This window comes from Oncorhynchus masou, chromosome 12 (genome assembly GCF_036934945.1).
Source record: "Oncorhynchus masou masou isolate Uvic2021 chromosome 12, UVic_Omas_1.1, whole genome shotgun sequence".
In the NCBI taxonomy this organism is placed as follows: domain Eukaryota; kingdom Metazoa; phylum Chordata; class Actinopteri; order Salmoniformes; family Salmonidae; genus Oncorhynchus; species Oncorhynchus masou.
In genome coordinates, this window is record NC_088223.1 from 81,242,543 (window position 1) to 81,256,484 (window position 13,942).

At 43.4% G+C, this 13,942-nt stretch overlaps 1 protein-coding gene across 2 annotated transcripts in view; it reads left to right on the top strand.

Annotated features, from left to right (window-relative positions):
* Positions 1 to 13,560, top strand: part of LOC135550924 (kin of IRRE-like protein 3) — a 267,107-nt gene extending 253,547 nt beyond the window's left edge. For both annotated transcript variants that reach the window (XM_064982166.1, XM_064982167.1), the window contains 2 exons: positions 182 to 271; positions 11,912 to 13,560. In XM_064982166.1, coding sequence (XP_064838238.1) covers positions 182 to 271; positions 11,912 to 12,397 — 576 coding nt within the window. In that variant the 3' untranslated portion in view covers positions 12,398 to 13,560. The remainder of the gene's footprint in view (positions 1 to 181; positions 272 to 11,911) is intronic.
* Positions 13,561 to 13,942: the final 382 nt, after the last annotated feature.

A 13,942-nucleotide genomic window follows, 5' to 3' on the forward strand; every position in this document is an offset into this window, starting at 1 on the left:
AAAATAAAAGTGGGTTAACCCTGAAAACAGACAACCATGCTTATTTAACGTAAATATGCATGTAAATGCTATTAACCAAATAAAAACAGTGTTTGCATGCGTTTACCCTCCACTCCACCGCTGATAGTACAAGAATATCAAACAGCCATTCAGTGACATGTCTGCCCCCTTGGTGTCTCAGATTGAGCGTGGGGACTTCCAGGCACAGGAGTCTGTCCTGAAGCAGCTGGAAGTCCTACAAGAGGAAGAGAAGGAGTTCCAGCACATTAAGGTGGGCATAGAGCCAGGCATACACAAGGCAGTGATACAGCATTAGTAGGGATGTCCTAAAATGTGCACTGTACACTGCACTACAGTTCAAGGAAAAACATATATTATATTCAGTTAGTACTCCTATTCTGTTTCTTCTCTAGGACATTAAAGTGGGCACAGAGCCAGGCATACATGGGGCAGTGATACAGCATCAGGAATGTCTTAAAATGTACACCATATTCTAGTTCTAGGAGGAACATGTATTCTATTCAGTAGGTACTCCTATTCTGTTTCTTCTTCTTTTTCCACACAGAATGGCTTATTGATGTTCTGCTCATATGTAAGGAATCTTATTTCAGTCACAATCCACATCTATTCTAAGGAGAACCTCTCTAGATCTACAGTACTGGAGTGTTCTGAAAATAACCAGTAGGAGTTGCATGAAACAAGGCTGCCTATTAAGATACCCATGAGCAAGTCAATGTAGAGTAGAAGGGAGTACCTGCAAATCCTTCGTCGTGTATATTTTGTTTTCCCTATTATAGATAGACCACTCTCCCGCTTATAACCCTTCATTTCTATTATATATAACTGAAAGTAGAAATATGCAGATTAAAGAATGGACGAGTGATTGAATTTCAAAGGGATTGAGGAGAAACGTCAAAAGCAGGTAGTGTGGTTCTTAATTCTTCTAAATTCCATTAGGCATCCGCAACCACGTTAGAGTTCCTGAATTGATGGAAAAGTTAACGTCTAAATTGGAGGTAATCTCTTCAATTCAAACATGAGAAATTATTGGCTATGTCCCCCAATTATCTCTCCTTCCTCCCAAAGTGTGCACTTGTTCACTTCCCTTCACTGATTTGAAATAAAATATGGTGGAAACTTTCACTGGCCCATATCTCCAGCAATCCAATGCTTTCAGATTTGTGGGAAGTAGTGAACAAGTGTACACTTCAGGATAAATTATATATTATTGGGATGCACCCATCTAATCTGATTGGCATGAACAAGTTCTGGAGGCACCTTGAGGCAAAATGAACATTATATATATACAAATATAATATTTGTATATAATATATAATATTTAAATATATATATATATATATATATATATATATATATATATATATATATATATATATATAGCCTATATATATATATATATATATATATATATATCTATATAATATACACAGCCCATCTGTAAATAGCCCATCCAACTACCTACCTCATCCCCATATGGTTTTTATTGACTTTTTTTGCTCTTTTGCACACCAGTATTTCTACTTGCACATCATCATCTGCACATCTATCACTCCAGTCTCAATTTGCAAAATTGTAATTACTTTGCTACCATGGCTTATTTATTGCCTTACCTCCTTACGCCATTTGCACACACTTTATACAGATTTTTCTATTGTGTTATTGACTGTACTTTTGTTTATCCCACGTGTAACTCTGTGTTGTTGTTTTTTGTTGCACTGCTTTGCTTTATCTTGACCAGGTCGCAGTTGTAAATGAGAACTTATTCTCAAATGGCCTATCTGGTTAAATAAAGGTGAAATCAAAAATAAACAAATTGTGGAGGCCAGGTCATCTGATGCAGCATTCCATCACTCTTATTCTTGGTCAAATAGCTCTTACACAGTCTGGATGTGTATTTTGGGTCATTGTCCTGTTGAAAAACAAATGATAGCCCCACTAAACACAAACCAGATGGGTTGGCGTATCGCTGCAGAATGCTGTGCTATCCATGCTGGTTAAGTGTGTCTTGAATTCTAAATAAATCACAGACAGTGTCATCAGTAAAGCACCCACACACCATCACGCCTCCTCCTCCATGCTTAACGATGGGAACCACACATATGGAGATCATCCATTCACTTACTCTGCGTCGGTTGGAACCAAAAATCTCAAATTTGGACTTGTCAGACCAAAAGACAGATTTCCACCAGTCTAATGTCCATTGCTCATGTTTATTGGCTCAAGCAAGTCTCTTCTTCTTATTGGTGTCCTTTAGTAGTGGTTTCTTTGCAGCAATTCAACCATGAAGGCCTGATTCACACAGTCTCCTCTGAACAGTGGATGTTGAGATGTGTCTGTTACTTGAACTCTGGGAAGCATTTATTTGGCTGCAATTTCTGAGGCTGGTAAATCTAATGAACCTATCCTCTGCAGCAGAGGTATCTCTTTATCTTCCTTTCCTGTGGCGGTCCAAATGAGACCCAGTTTCATCAGAGCACTTCATGGTTTTTGCGATTGCACTTGAAGAAACTTTTAAAGTTCTTAAAAGTTTCTGGATTGACTGACATTCATGTCTTAAGATGGTCTGTCGTTACTCTTTGCTTATTTGAGCTGTTCTTGCCATAATATGGACTTGATATTTTACCAAATAGGGCTATCTTCTGTATACCACCCCTACCTTGTCACAACACAACTGATTGGCTCAAATGCATTAATTAAGAAGGAAAGAAATTCCAACAATTAACTTTTAACAAGGCACACATGTTAATTGAAATGCATTCCAGGAGACTACCTCATGAATCTGGTTTAGAGAATGCCAAGAGTGTGCAAAGCTGTCATCAAGGCAAAGGTTGGCTACTTTGAAGAATCTCAACAACAAAAAAACGTTTTGATTTGTTTAACACTTTTTTGGTTACCACACGATTCATGTGTTATTTCACAGTTGTTATGTCTTCACTATTATTCTATAATGTTGAAAATAGTTTTTTTTTAAGTAAGAAAAACCCTTGAATGAGTAGGGGTGTCCAAACTTTTGACAGGTGCTGTATATATGTAATGGGATGTGTAGACATTATGGACAGCATGTGGATAGAATATTTAGTAGAATTGAATACATAGGATAGAATAGTATTATACAGCAATAGCTGAATAGGATGGCATCAAATAGAATACAGTATATACATATGAAATTAGTAAAACAGTATGTCAACATTATTAAGGTGACCAGTGTTCCTTTATTTACTTGACCACTTAGTTCATAGGGCAGCAGCCTCTTAGGTGCAGGTTTAAGTAACCAGGTGGTGTAGCCAGCTAGTGACAGTGACTATATTCAGTGACTATGTGTAAAGGATGTGAAACGCTATTTAGCGCTCACCGCTAACTAAGCTAGCCGTTTTACATATGTTCAGGGCAGGATACTGGGTGGAGGTCATCTAGTGATGGCTATTTAACAGTCTGATGACCTTGAGATAGAAGCTGTTTTTCAGTCTCTCTGCCCCAGCTTTGATGAACCTGTAATGACCTCGCCTTCTGGTTGATAACGGGGTGAACAGGCGGTGCGCCAGGTGGTTGATGTCCTTGATGATCTTTCTGTCCTTCCTGTGACATTGGGTGCTGTAGGTGTTCTGAAGGGCAGGCAGTGTGTCCCCGGTGATTCGTTGGACAGACTTCACCAACTTCTGGAGAGCCCTGCGGTTGTGGGTGGTGCAGTTGCCGTACCAGGCGGTGATACAACCCGACAGGATTCTCTCAGTGGTGCACATGTAATAGCTTGTGAGGGTCTTAGGGGCCAAGCCAAATTTTTTCAGCCTCCTAAGGTTGAAGAACTGCTGTTGTGCCTACTTCACCACACTGTCTGTGTGGGTGGGCCGTTTCAGATTTTCAGTGATATGTACGCCGAGGAACATGAAGCTTTTCACCTGCTCCACTGCGGCCCCGTCGATGTGGATGTAAGTGTGCTACCTCTGCTGTCCACATTCAGCTCCTTCGTTTTGTTGACATTGAGGGAGAAGTTATTTTCCCCCTGCCTATAAGCTGTCTCATCATTGTTGATAATCAGGCCTATTACTGCTGTGTTATCTGCAAACTTGGTGAGTTGGAGGAATGTGTGGCCACACAGTGTCACGCCCTGACCATAGAGAGCTGTATATTCTCTAAGTTGGTTAGGTTGGGGTGTGATTATGCTTGGGTTATCTAGGGGAATTGTATATCTATGTTGGCCTGGTATGGTTTCCAATCAGAGGCAGCTGTGTATCGTTGTCTCTGATTGGGGATTATATTTAGGTAGCCATTTCCCCATTGTGCTTTTTGGGATCTTGTATATGTATAGTTGCCTGTGAGCATTATTATAGCTTCACGTTTCGTTTGTTCGCTTTGTTGTTTTGTTCTTTGAAGTTTTCTATTCCAAAATAAAGGATGGAAACATATCACGCTGCATCTTGGTCTACTCCTTATGATGAACGTGACACACAGTCATGGGTGAACAGGGAGTACAGGAGGGGGTGGAGCACACACCCTTGTAGGACCCTATTGTTTCCTACCTTCACCACCTGGGGGCAGCCCATCAGATAGTCCCAGACACAGTTGTGGGGTTCATTCTCAGGGCCCCAAGCTTAATGATGAGCTTAGAAGATACTATGATGTTGAAGGCTGAGGTGTAGTCAATAAACAGCACTCTTACATAGGTATTCCTCCTTTCCAGATAGGATAGGGTAGTGTGCAGTGCGATGGCGATGGCGATTGTAACGTCTGTGGATCTATTGGGGTGGTATGCAAATTTAAGTGGGTCTAGGGTGTCATTTAAGGTGGAGGGGATATGGTTCTTATCTTGCCTCAAAGCACTTCATGGTGAAAGAAGTGAGTGCTACGGGGCGAAGGTCATTTAATTTGATTACATTTCTTGGGTACAGGAACAATGGTAGACATCTTGAAGCAAGTGAGGACAGCAGACTGGGATAGAGAGAGATTGAATATGTTCATAAACACTCCAGCCAGCTGGTCTGAGCATGCTCTGAGGACCCAGCTAGGGATGCCATCTGGGCCGGCAGCCTTGCGAGGGTTGACACGCTCAAATGTTTAACTCACGTTGGCCACGGAGAACGAGAGACCACAGTCCTTGGGAGCGGCTTGCATCGGTGACATTGTACTATCCCCAAAGTGGGCGAAGAAGGTGTTTAGCTTGTCCGGGGGCAAGACATCATTGTCTGCAAAGTGGCTGGTTTTCCCTTTGTAATCTGTGATTGTCTGGAGTACCTGAGTACCTGCCACATTCGTCCCCTGTTTGTGCTGTTGAATTTCAACTCCACGTTGTCTCTGTACTGATGTTTTGCCTGTTTGATTGCCTTATGGAGGACATAACTGCACTATTTGTATTCAATCGTATTCCCAGTCACCTTGCTGTGGTTAAATGCAGTTTTTCTTGCTTTTAGTTTTGCGCGAACATCGCCATCTATCCACAGTTTTTGATTTGGGTAAGTTTAAATAGTTACAGTGGGAACAACATCCCCTATACACTTCTTGATGAACTCATCACTGTGTCAGTGTATGCGTCAATGTTATTCTCAGAGGCAACCCGGAACATATCCCAGTCCACGTTATCAAAACAATCTTGAAGCATGGATTCCAATTTATCAAACCAACGTTGAACAGACCTTAGCACGGATACTTCCTGTTTGAGTTTCTGCTTATAGGAAGGGAGGAGCAGAATGGAGTCGTGATCTGATTTGCCGATGGGAGGGCGGAGGAGGGAATTTTAGCCATCCCGGAAGGGAGAGTAACAATGGTCGAGAGTTTTTGAAGCGCGACTACTACAAGCAATGTGTTGACAGAATTTCGGTAGCATTTTCCTCATATTTGCTTTATTAAAATTGCCAAACAGATCCAGTTTGGGAAAGTCCTATTTCTGGTCAGAGTGCTGGTGTGTTACCGTCGCTCTGATATCCAAAAGTTCACAAAAAACATTCTGGGCTAGTAATGTAAGAAATAACAATAATAATACTGCAAAGTCGCTTAGGAGCTAGAGGCAGAGCTTCCATGTCTGTCGGCACCACACTCAATCCCTTATTTTAGATTGACTATCCCTTAAAGCACTGATATGCAAATATAATGTGGGATATTGGAACTTCTAGGAAGCCAGACTTACACTTTCACATTCAAAGGCTTAACTCTGACTCTTTGACTCTGACTCTTATCTGTGAGGCGACCCCTTCTCCATCTCTCAGGTCAGACGTGTTATCTTCTCCTTCTCTCACGTCAGATGTGTTACCTTCTCCATCTCTCCGGTCAGATGTGAACCGCTAATATACAGTATATTCTCATAGAGCTTCCTCTTCCTGATGTCATCCTGCGAATTCAATTCCCACCCTTGAGATTCCGCCGCTTGAGGGACCTACCCTTTCTGTCATGCCATCGCTAATAGAGTTCTTTGTAGCCTCCAGCCACAAGTACAGACAAAGATTTCTGCTTGCTCTGACATCAAATGTTGTATTTTACCCATTTGAATGTTGGCAAGCAAAGTCTTTCTCCCTCCTCCCGGAATCTAACAATCAATTAATTTCAAGAAAGGAAATGGAGTAGCATAAAGAGAGAAGAAAACACTTTACACACGTAGGTTGTGACTGAAAATGAACTGGCTTTGCAATTATTCAACATATGCTGCTCCCACATGTGGAATCATTAAGGCTATTTAATTAGCTGATAAGAGGATTTCTTCGTGTTAGTGGGAGATGACTATTTCACACCCCGAAAGCATGTTATCTATTTTTCACATGTCGCACACATCAGCCTGTTTCTTTGATGTCTCATCATTATAATAAATAGCTGTTGATTTAGATATGAATTTGGTCACATTAATGCAAGTATTGGAATACCAGAGAAACCATAGGTGCTGCTTTGTCACAGCTTTAGACCACATATAATTAGGGCATAAATACCTCTTGATCAAGCCTGGCAAAGTTTATACTCTGTTTATGCAGTTCGGGTGACGTTCCCCCTAGGTATAGATCTAGGATCAATTTCCCTTCCCCCAATCTGAACCATAACCATTAGTTGGGAAATATAAATCTGACCCAAGATCGGTGTCTAAGGGCAACTTTACCCTACTTGTAACGGGTTTCTTCTGTTGAAGGAGGAGTGGACCAAAATGCAGCGTATTACTTTTGAGACATATTTATTGAAGAACGAAAAAACACGAACAATACAACAACAAAACGGAAACGTGAAAACCTAAACAGTCCTATCTGGTGAAGACACAGAGACAGGAACAATCACCCACAAAAACACTCAAAGAATATGGCTACCTAAATATGGTTCCCAATCAGAGACAACGATAATCACCTGACTCTGATTGAGAACCGCCTCAGGCAGCCATAGACTATGCTATACACCCCACACAACCCCAAGACGAAACACACCACAAATAAACCCAATGTCACACCCTGGCCTGACCCAATAAATAAAGATAAACATAATAAATATAGACCAGGGCGTGACAGAACCCCCCCCTCCTAAGGTGCGGACTCCCGGACGCACATCAAAACAATAGGGAGGGTCCGGGTGGGCGTCTGTCCATGGTGGCGGCTCCGGCGCGGGACGTGGAACCCACTCTAAAAATGTCTTAGTCCCCCCTCCTCGCGTTCTAGGATAGTCCACCTTCGTCGCCGACCATGGCTTAGTAGTCCTCACCCAGAACCCCACTGGACTGGAGGGGCAGCTCGGGAAAGAGGGGCAGCTCGGGACAGAGGGGCAGCTCGGGACAGAGGGGCAGCTCGGCACTGAGAGGAAGCCCGGCACTGAGAGGAAGCCCGGCACTGAGAGGAAGCCCGGCACTGAGAGGAAGCCCGGCACTGAGAGGAAGCCCGGCACTGAGAGGAAGCTCAGCCAGGTAGTTGGATCCGGCAGATCCTGGCTGGTTGACGGTTCTGGCAGATCCTGGCTGACCGGCGGTTCTGGCAGATCCTGGCTGACCGGCAGATCTGGAAGATCCTGGCTGACCGGCAGATCTGGAAGATCCTGGCTGACCGGCAGATCTGGAAGAGTCTGGCTGACCGGCAGATCTGGAAGAGTCTGGTTGACCGGCAGATCTGGAAGAGTCTGGTTGACCGGCAGATCTGGAAGAGTCTGGTTGACCGGCAGATCTGGAAGAGTCTGGTTGACCGGCAGATCTGGAAGAGTCTGGTTGACCGGCAGATCTGGAAGAGTCTGGTTGACCGGCAGATCTGGAAGAGTCTGGTTGACCGGCAGATCTGGAAGAGTCTGGCTGACTGGCATCTCCGGCTGCTCCATGCAGACTGACAGCTTTGGCTGCTCCATGAAGACTGACAGCTCTGGCTGCTCCATGTAGACTGACAGCTCTGGCTGCTCCATGTAGACTGACAGCTCTGGCTGCTCCATGTAGACTGACAGCGCTGGCTGCTCCATGTAGACTGACAGCTCTGGCTGCTCCATGTAGACTGACAGCTCGGGCTGCTCTAAACAGGCGGGAGACTCCAGCAGCGCTGTAGAGGAAGGCTCTGGCTGCGCTAAACAGGCGGGAGACTCCAGCAGCGCAGGAGAGGAGAAAGGCTCCGACAGCGCTGAACAGGCGGGAGGCTCCGGCAGCGCAGGAGAGGAGGAAGGCTCTGGCTGCGCTAAACAGGCGGGATACTCCGGCAGCGCTGGAGAGGCGAGGCGCACTGTAGGCCTGATGCGTGGTGCTGGCACTGGTGGTACTGGGCCGAGGACACGCACAGGAAGCTTGGTGCGGGGAGCTGCTACCGGAGGACTGGTGTGTGGAGGTGGCACAGGATGGGCTAGACCGTGAAGGCGTACTGGAGATCTTGAGAGCAGTGTTGGCACAGGACGTGCAAGGCTAGGGATGTGCACAGGAGGCCTGAGGCTGGCACCAACTTCACCAGCCGACTAACACGCACCTCAGGACGAGTATGGAGCGCTGACCCAGGTGCCACCAAATCCCTGACATGTTCCGTCGAGTGAATTCCATGCAAAAAGCACCAACGCATCAACTCCCTCATTTCTCTCTCCTCCAACTTCCCCATTAACTCCTTCACAGTCTCTGCTTCGCTCACCTCCAACACCGGTTCTGGTTCTGGTCTCCTCCTTGGCTCCTCACGATAAACAGGGAGAGTGGGCTCAGGTCTGACTCCTGACACTGCCACACTCTCCCTGAGCCCCCGCCCCAAGAAATTTTTGGGGCTGACTCTCGGGCTTCCATCCGCGTCGCCGCGCTGCCTCCTCATACCAGCGCCTCTCAGCTCTCCCCGCCTCCAGTCCTTCTTTGGGGCGGCGATATTCTCCAGGCTGATCCCAGGGTCCTTCTCCGAACAATTCCTCCTCCCATGTTCATTCCTCCTTTCGAGGCACCTGCTTGTTACCACGACGCTTGGTCCTGTTGTGGTGGGTGATTCTGTACACGGCTTTCTTCTGTTGAAGGAGGAGCGGACCAAAATGCAGCATGGTACTTTTGAGACATATTTATTGAAGAACGAAAAAACACGAACAATACAACAACAACAAAACGGAAACGTGAAAACCTAAACAGTCCTATCTGGTGAAGACACAGAGACAGGAACAATCACCCACGAAAACACTCAAAGAATATGGCTACCTAAATATGGTTCCCAATCAGAGACAACGATAATCACCTGACTCTGATTGAGAACCGCCTCAGGCAGCCATAGACTATGCTATACACCCCACACAACCCCAAGACGAAACACACAAATAAAATAAACCCATGTCACACCCTGGCCTGACCCACTAAATGAAGATAAACATAATAAATATAGACCAGGGTGTGACACTACTCCCTTTTTATCCAACTTCTTCATTGAAGAAACATTTTCGGAAACATCCTCACACGGGGCACCAATAATGTCATTTTTGATTTATGAAAAATAAAACATATATCTTGATGAGATAAGTATTCAATCCCCTGAGTTAATACATGTTAGAATCCCCTTTGGCAGCGATTACAGCTGTGAATATTTTGGGGTAAGTCTCTAAGAGCTTTGCACACCTGGATTGTACAATATTTGCCCATTATTCTTTTTAAACTTTTCAAGCTCTGTCAAGTTGGTTGTTGATCTTTGCTAGACAGCCATTTTCAAGTCGTGCCATAGTTTTTCAAGCAGACTCAAGTCAAAACTGTAACTAGGACACTCAGGAACATTCAATGTCATCACGGTAAGCAACTTCAGTGTATATTTGGCCTTGGGTTTTAGGTTATTGTCCTGCTGAAATGTAAATGTGTCTCCCGGTGTCTGCTGGAAAGCATACTGAACCAGGTTTTCATTTAGGAAGTTGCTTGTGCTTAGCTATATTCCATTTCATTTTATTCAAAAATAAACTCTCTAGTCTTTAACAATTACAAGCATATCTATGCATTGTCACTTTACCCTTACCAACATGTACAAATTACCTCCCCTAACCTGTACCCATTCACATTGACTTGGTAACAGTACCTCCTGTATATAGCCTCGTTATTGTTAAGTAATTTCATTGTGTTACTTTTAGATTTTTACTTTAGTTTATTTAGTAAATATTTTCTTAACTCTTTTTATTGAATTTCATTGTTGGTTAAGGGCTTCTCAGTAAGCATTTTACGGTAAGGTTTATACCTGTTGTATTTGGTGCATGTGACAAATAACATTTAATTTAATATGCATAACATGATGCAGCCACCACCATGCTTAAAAATATAAAGAGTGGTACTCAGTGATGTGTTGTGTTGGATTTGCCACGAGCAAATGTTTTGTATCAGGACAAAAAGTTAATTTCTTTACCACATTTTTGGCAGTATTACTTGTGCCTTATTGCAAACAGGATGAGTGTTTTGGAATATTTGTTTTATTCTGTATAGACTTCCTTCTTTTCACTCTGCCATTTAGGTTAGGATTGTAAAGTAACTACAACGTAATTGTCCCATCCTCTGTTTTCTCCTATCACAGCCATTAAAACTCTGTAACTGTTTCAAAATCACCATGAGCCTGGTGGTGAAATCCTTAAGCGGTTTTCTTCCTCTATGGCAACTGAGTTAGGAAGGATGCCTGTATTTTTGTATGGACTGGGTGTATTGATACACCATCCAAAGCATAATTAATAACTTCACTATGCTCAAAGTGATGTTCAGTGTCTGTTTTAATTTTTACTCCTCTACTAATAGGTGCCCTTCTTTGTGAGGCATTTGAAAAGCTCCCTGATCTATGTGGTTGAATCTGTGCATAAAATGCACTACTTAGTTTAGGGACCTTACAATTAACTGTATGTGTGGGGTTACAGAGATGGGGAAATAATAAAAAAAACTACTATTAGTACACACAAAGTGAGTCCATGCGACTTTTAATGTGACATGTTAAGCAAATATTTACTCCTCAACATATTTAGACTTGCCATAACAAAGGGGTTGAATAATTGACGCAAGACATTTCAGCTTTAAATGTTTTATTAATTTGTAAAAAATAAATTATGTTGGGGGGTATTGTGTGTAGATCAGTGTCACAACATCTAAATTTAATCAATTTAAAAATCCAAGGGGTGTGAATACTTTCTGAAGGCACTATCGATGGTGCCTCGGAGTATTGATATTTCATCATTAAGTACATGTAGGCTATTTATAATAGAAACCTAACTCTCTCCTGTTCAAATGAGAGCAGATGTCTGGATCATGAAAAGAGAAAATGAAGAAATTAGATGGTGCTGTTTGACATTTCCCCTGTTTGACTAATGATGACACAGATAAAGAAACAGATGTGCCTCTTTCAAACTGTAATAATTAATCTTTCAGTGAGTTATACATTTGATCACAATAACAACTACCAAAATAGTAACTGCACTGCACTGATATGCCTTCCATTTTATGTCTCCTGTCCTAACATTAACACATCTGTTTATGTCTTTGCCCCGTCTCCTCCACAAGGATCCAACAAATGGCTACTACAGCGTCAATACTTTCAAGGAGCACCATGGCACCCCAACTATGTCAATGGCCCCCAGCCAGACCGGCGGCGCAGAAGTCCGGAACCCTTCAGCTTCCTCTTCAGCCACCATGGGCAAGCAGCGTGTGCCCACAGGCATGTCCTTCACCAACATCTACAGCACGCTGGGTGCCGGGCCCAACCGCCTGTACGACTACAGCCAGCGTTTCGTGCTAGGCATGGGCAGTAGCTCCATCGAGCTGTGCGAGCGTGAGTTCCAGCGGGGCTCGCTCAGCGACTCCAGCTCCTTCATCGACACGCAGTGTGACAGCAGCGTGAGCAGCTACAGCAAACAGGACGGCTACGTGCAGTTTGACAAGGACAGCAAGGCCTCGGCCGCCTCCTCCTCCTCCCACTACTCGCAGTCGTCCTCGCAGAACTCAGACCTGACGCGGCCGCTGCAGAAACGCATGCAGACTCATGTGTAATGGCAGAAGGAGTTACAGTATGGATGGACCGGACAGGATGGGTCGAGGATAGCACCTTTGGACACTCTTTGGACACTACAGTGCTATATTTTTGTTTGGTTTGTACTCTGGTCCTCTACTAATATGGACACTGTACGTACCATACTTTTTACATACACACAGTACATGTTCTTTTGATTACATGGGATAGACTGTATTCTCCTTGAAACAAGATCATCAACAAAAGAAAATCATCAAAAGAACATCATAACCTTGAGAGCCACAATTGGTCGAAAAAGATGCCAATCAACGTCCACTTTCTCAATGAACATTGCTCTGCTGTTGACCCCTATTCTGTTTCGACTAGTGGACTTCCTCAAAATGTGCAGATGTAGGTATTATTCACACATCTGTGTGGAATAATTCCAGTATTGTAAAAAAGTTGCTGTTTATCATCTAAAAAGACAAACTGTTGGGACTATGTTCAGCTGCCCAGTTGGGGTTTGAAGCACAAAGGGGTATTGTTAAAAACTGCCAAAGGCATTTCTTGTATCCGCGGGAGAAAAAAACCTTAGATGGATAATGAAACCTCTGAGGAAAGATGGAGGGAGCGGCAGGCTGTGTAATGAAAAGGAACACCTTGCCAACTGACTGAAGGACTGACCTGCAGGTCTAATATCTCTACACCTGGACTACTTTAATACTCAATGGATTATACATTTTGGTTATCTAAGTATATTCTATATTTTGCTCCTTTACTTTGGACTAACTGAGATGTTTTGCCTTTTTGATGTATGCCTTGTGAAAGTTCACTACTAAGTCACAGGTCACAGATAAATGCATGGAGAAATGGATGTGTCATACTGTTGTACTACTTCACTTGAGCTAACGTATCAAATGCTTTGTTCACTCACAAACTGTTGGTTTCTTTCTTATGGTCAAGGACATCTGTACTTTCCCATTCAATGTGTGACACTTGCAGCTTGATCGTGTGTGTGTGTGAGCAGATAGCTGTGTAGCCAAATACAGTGTTATTGCTGCCGGAGCTGTTCTCATTTTTGTGGCTTGCCATACTTAGCTGATATTGTGTTGTTTACACTGGAGCTCTGTAAATCCAGCATTTTTGTGTACTGTGATTTGACTACTGAATGACAGGGATAAAGATAAAGTTACTTTTTTCTGTCTGTCGCCTCTGTGGTTACAGTTACTCAGTGCCCACCGTTTTTAGTGAGACACATTGTTCTGTCTCAAATTGTACTGTTTTACTGGGATGACAGGGCAGCCTAGTGGTTAGAGTGTTGGACTAATAACCAGAAGATTGCAAGTTCAAATCCCTGAGCTGACAAGGTACAAATCTGTCTTTCACCCACAGTTCCTAGGCTGTCATTGACAATAAGAATTTGTTCTTCACTGACTTGCCTAGTTAAATAAAGGTACAAATTTAAAAAAAAACTATATTAGGATCTTGAAGAAATGCACTCGGAGTTGTCGGGAATGGCGGTTGTTTTGAACACAGAAATATCTGTAACTTTGAATTTCACTTAAACACGCATCAACCTTTAGAAA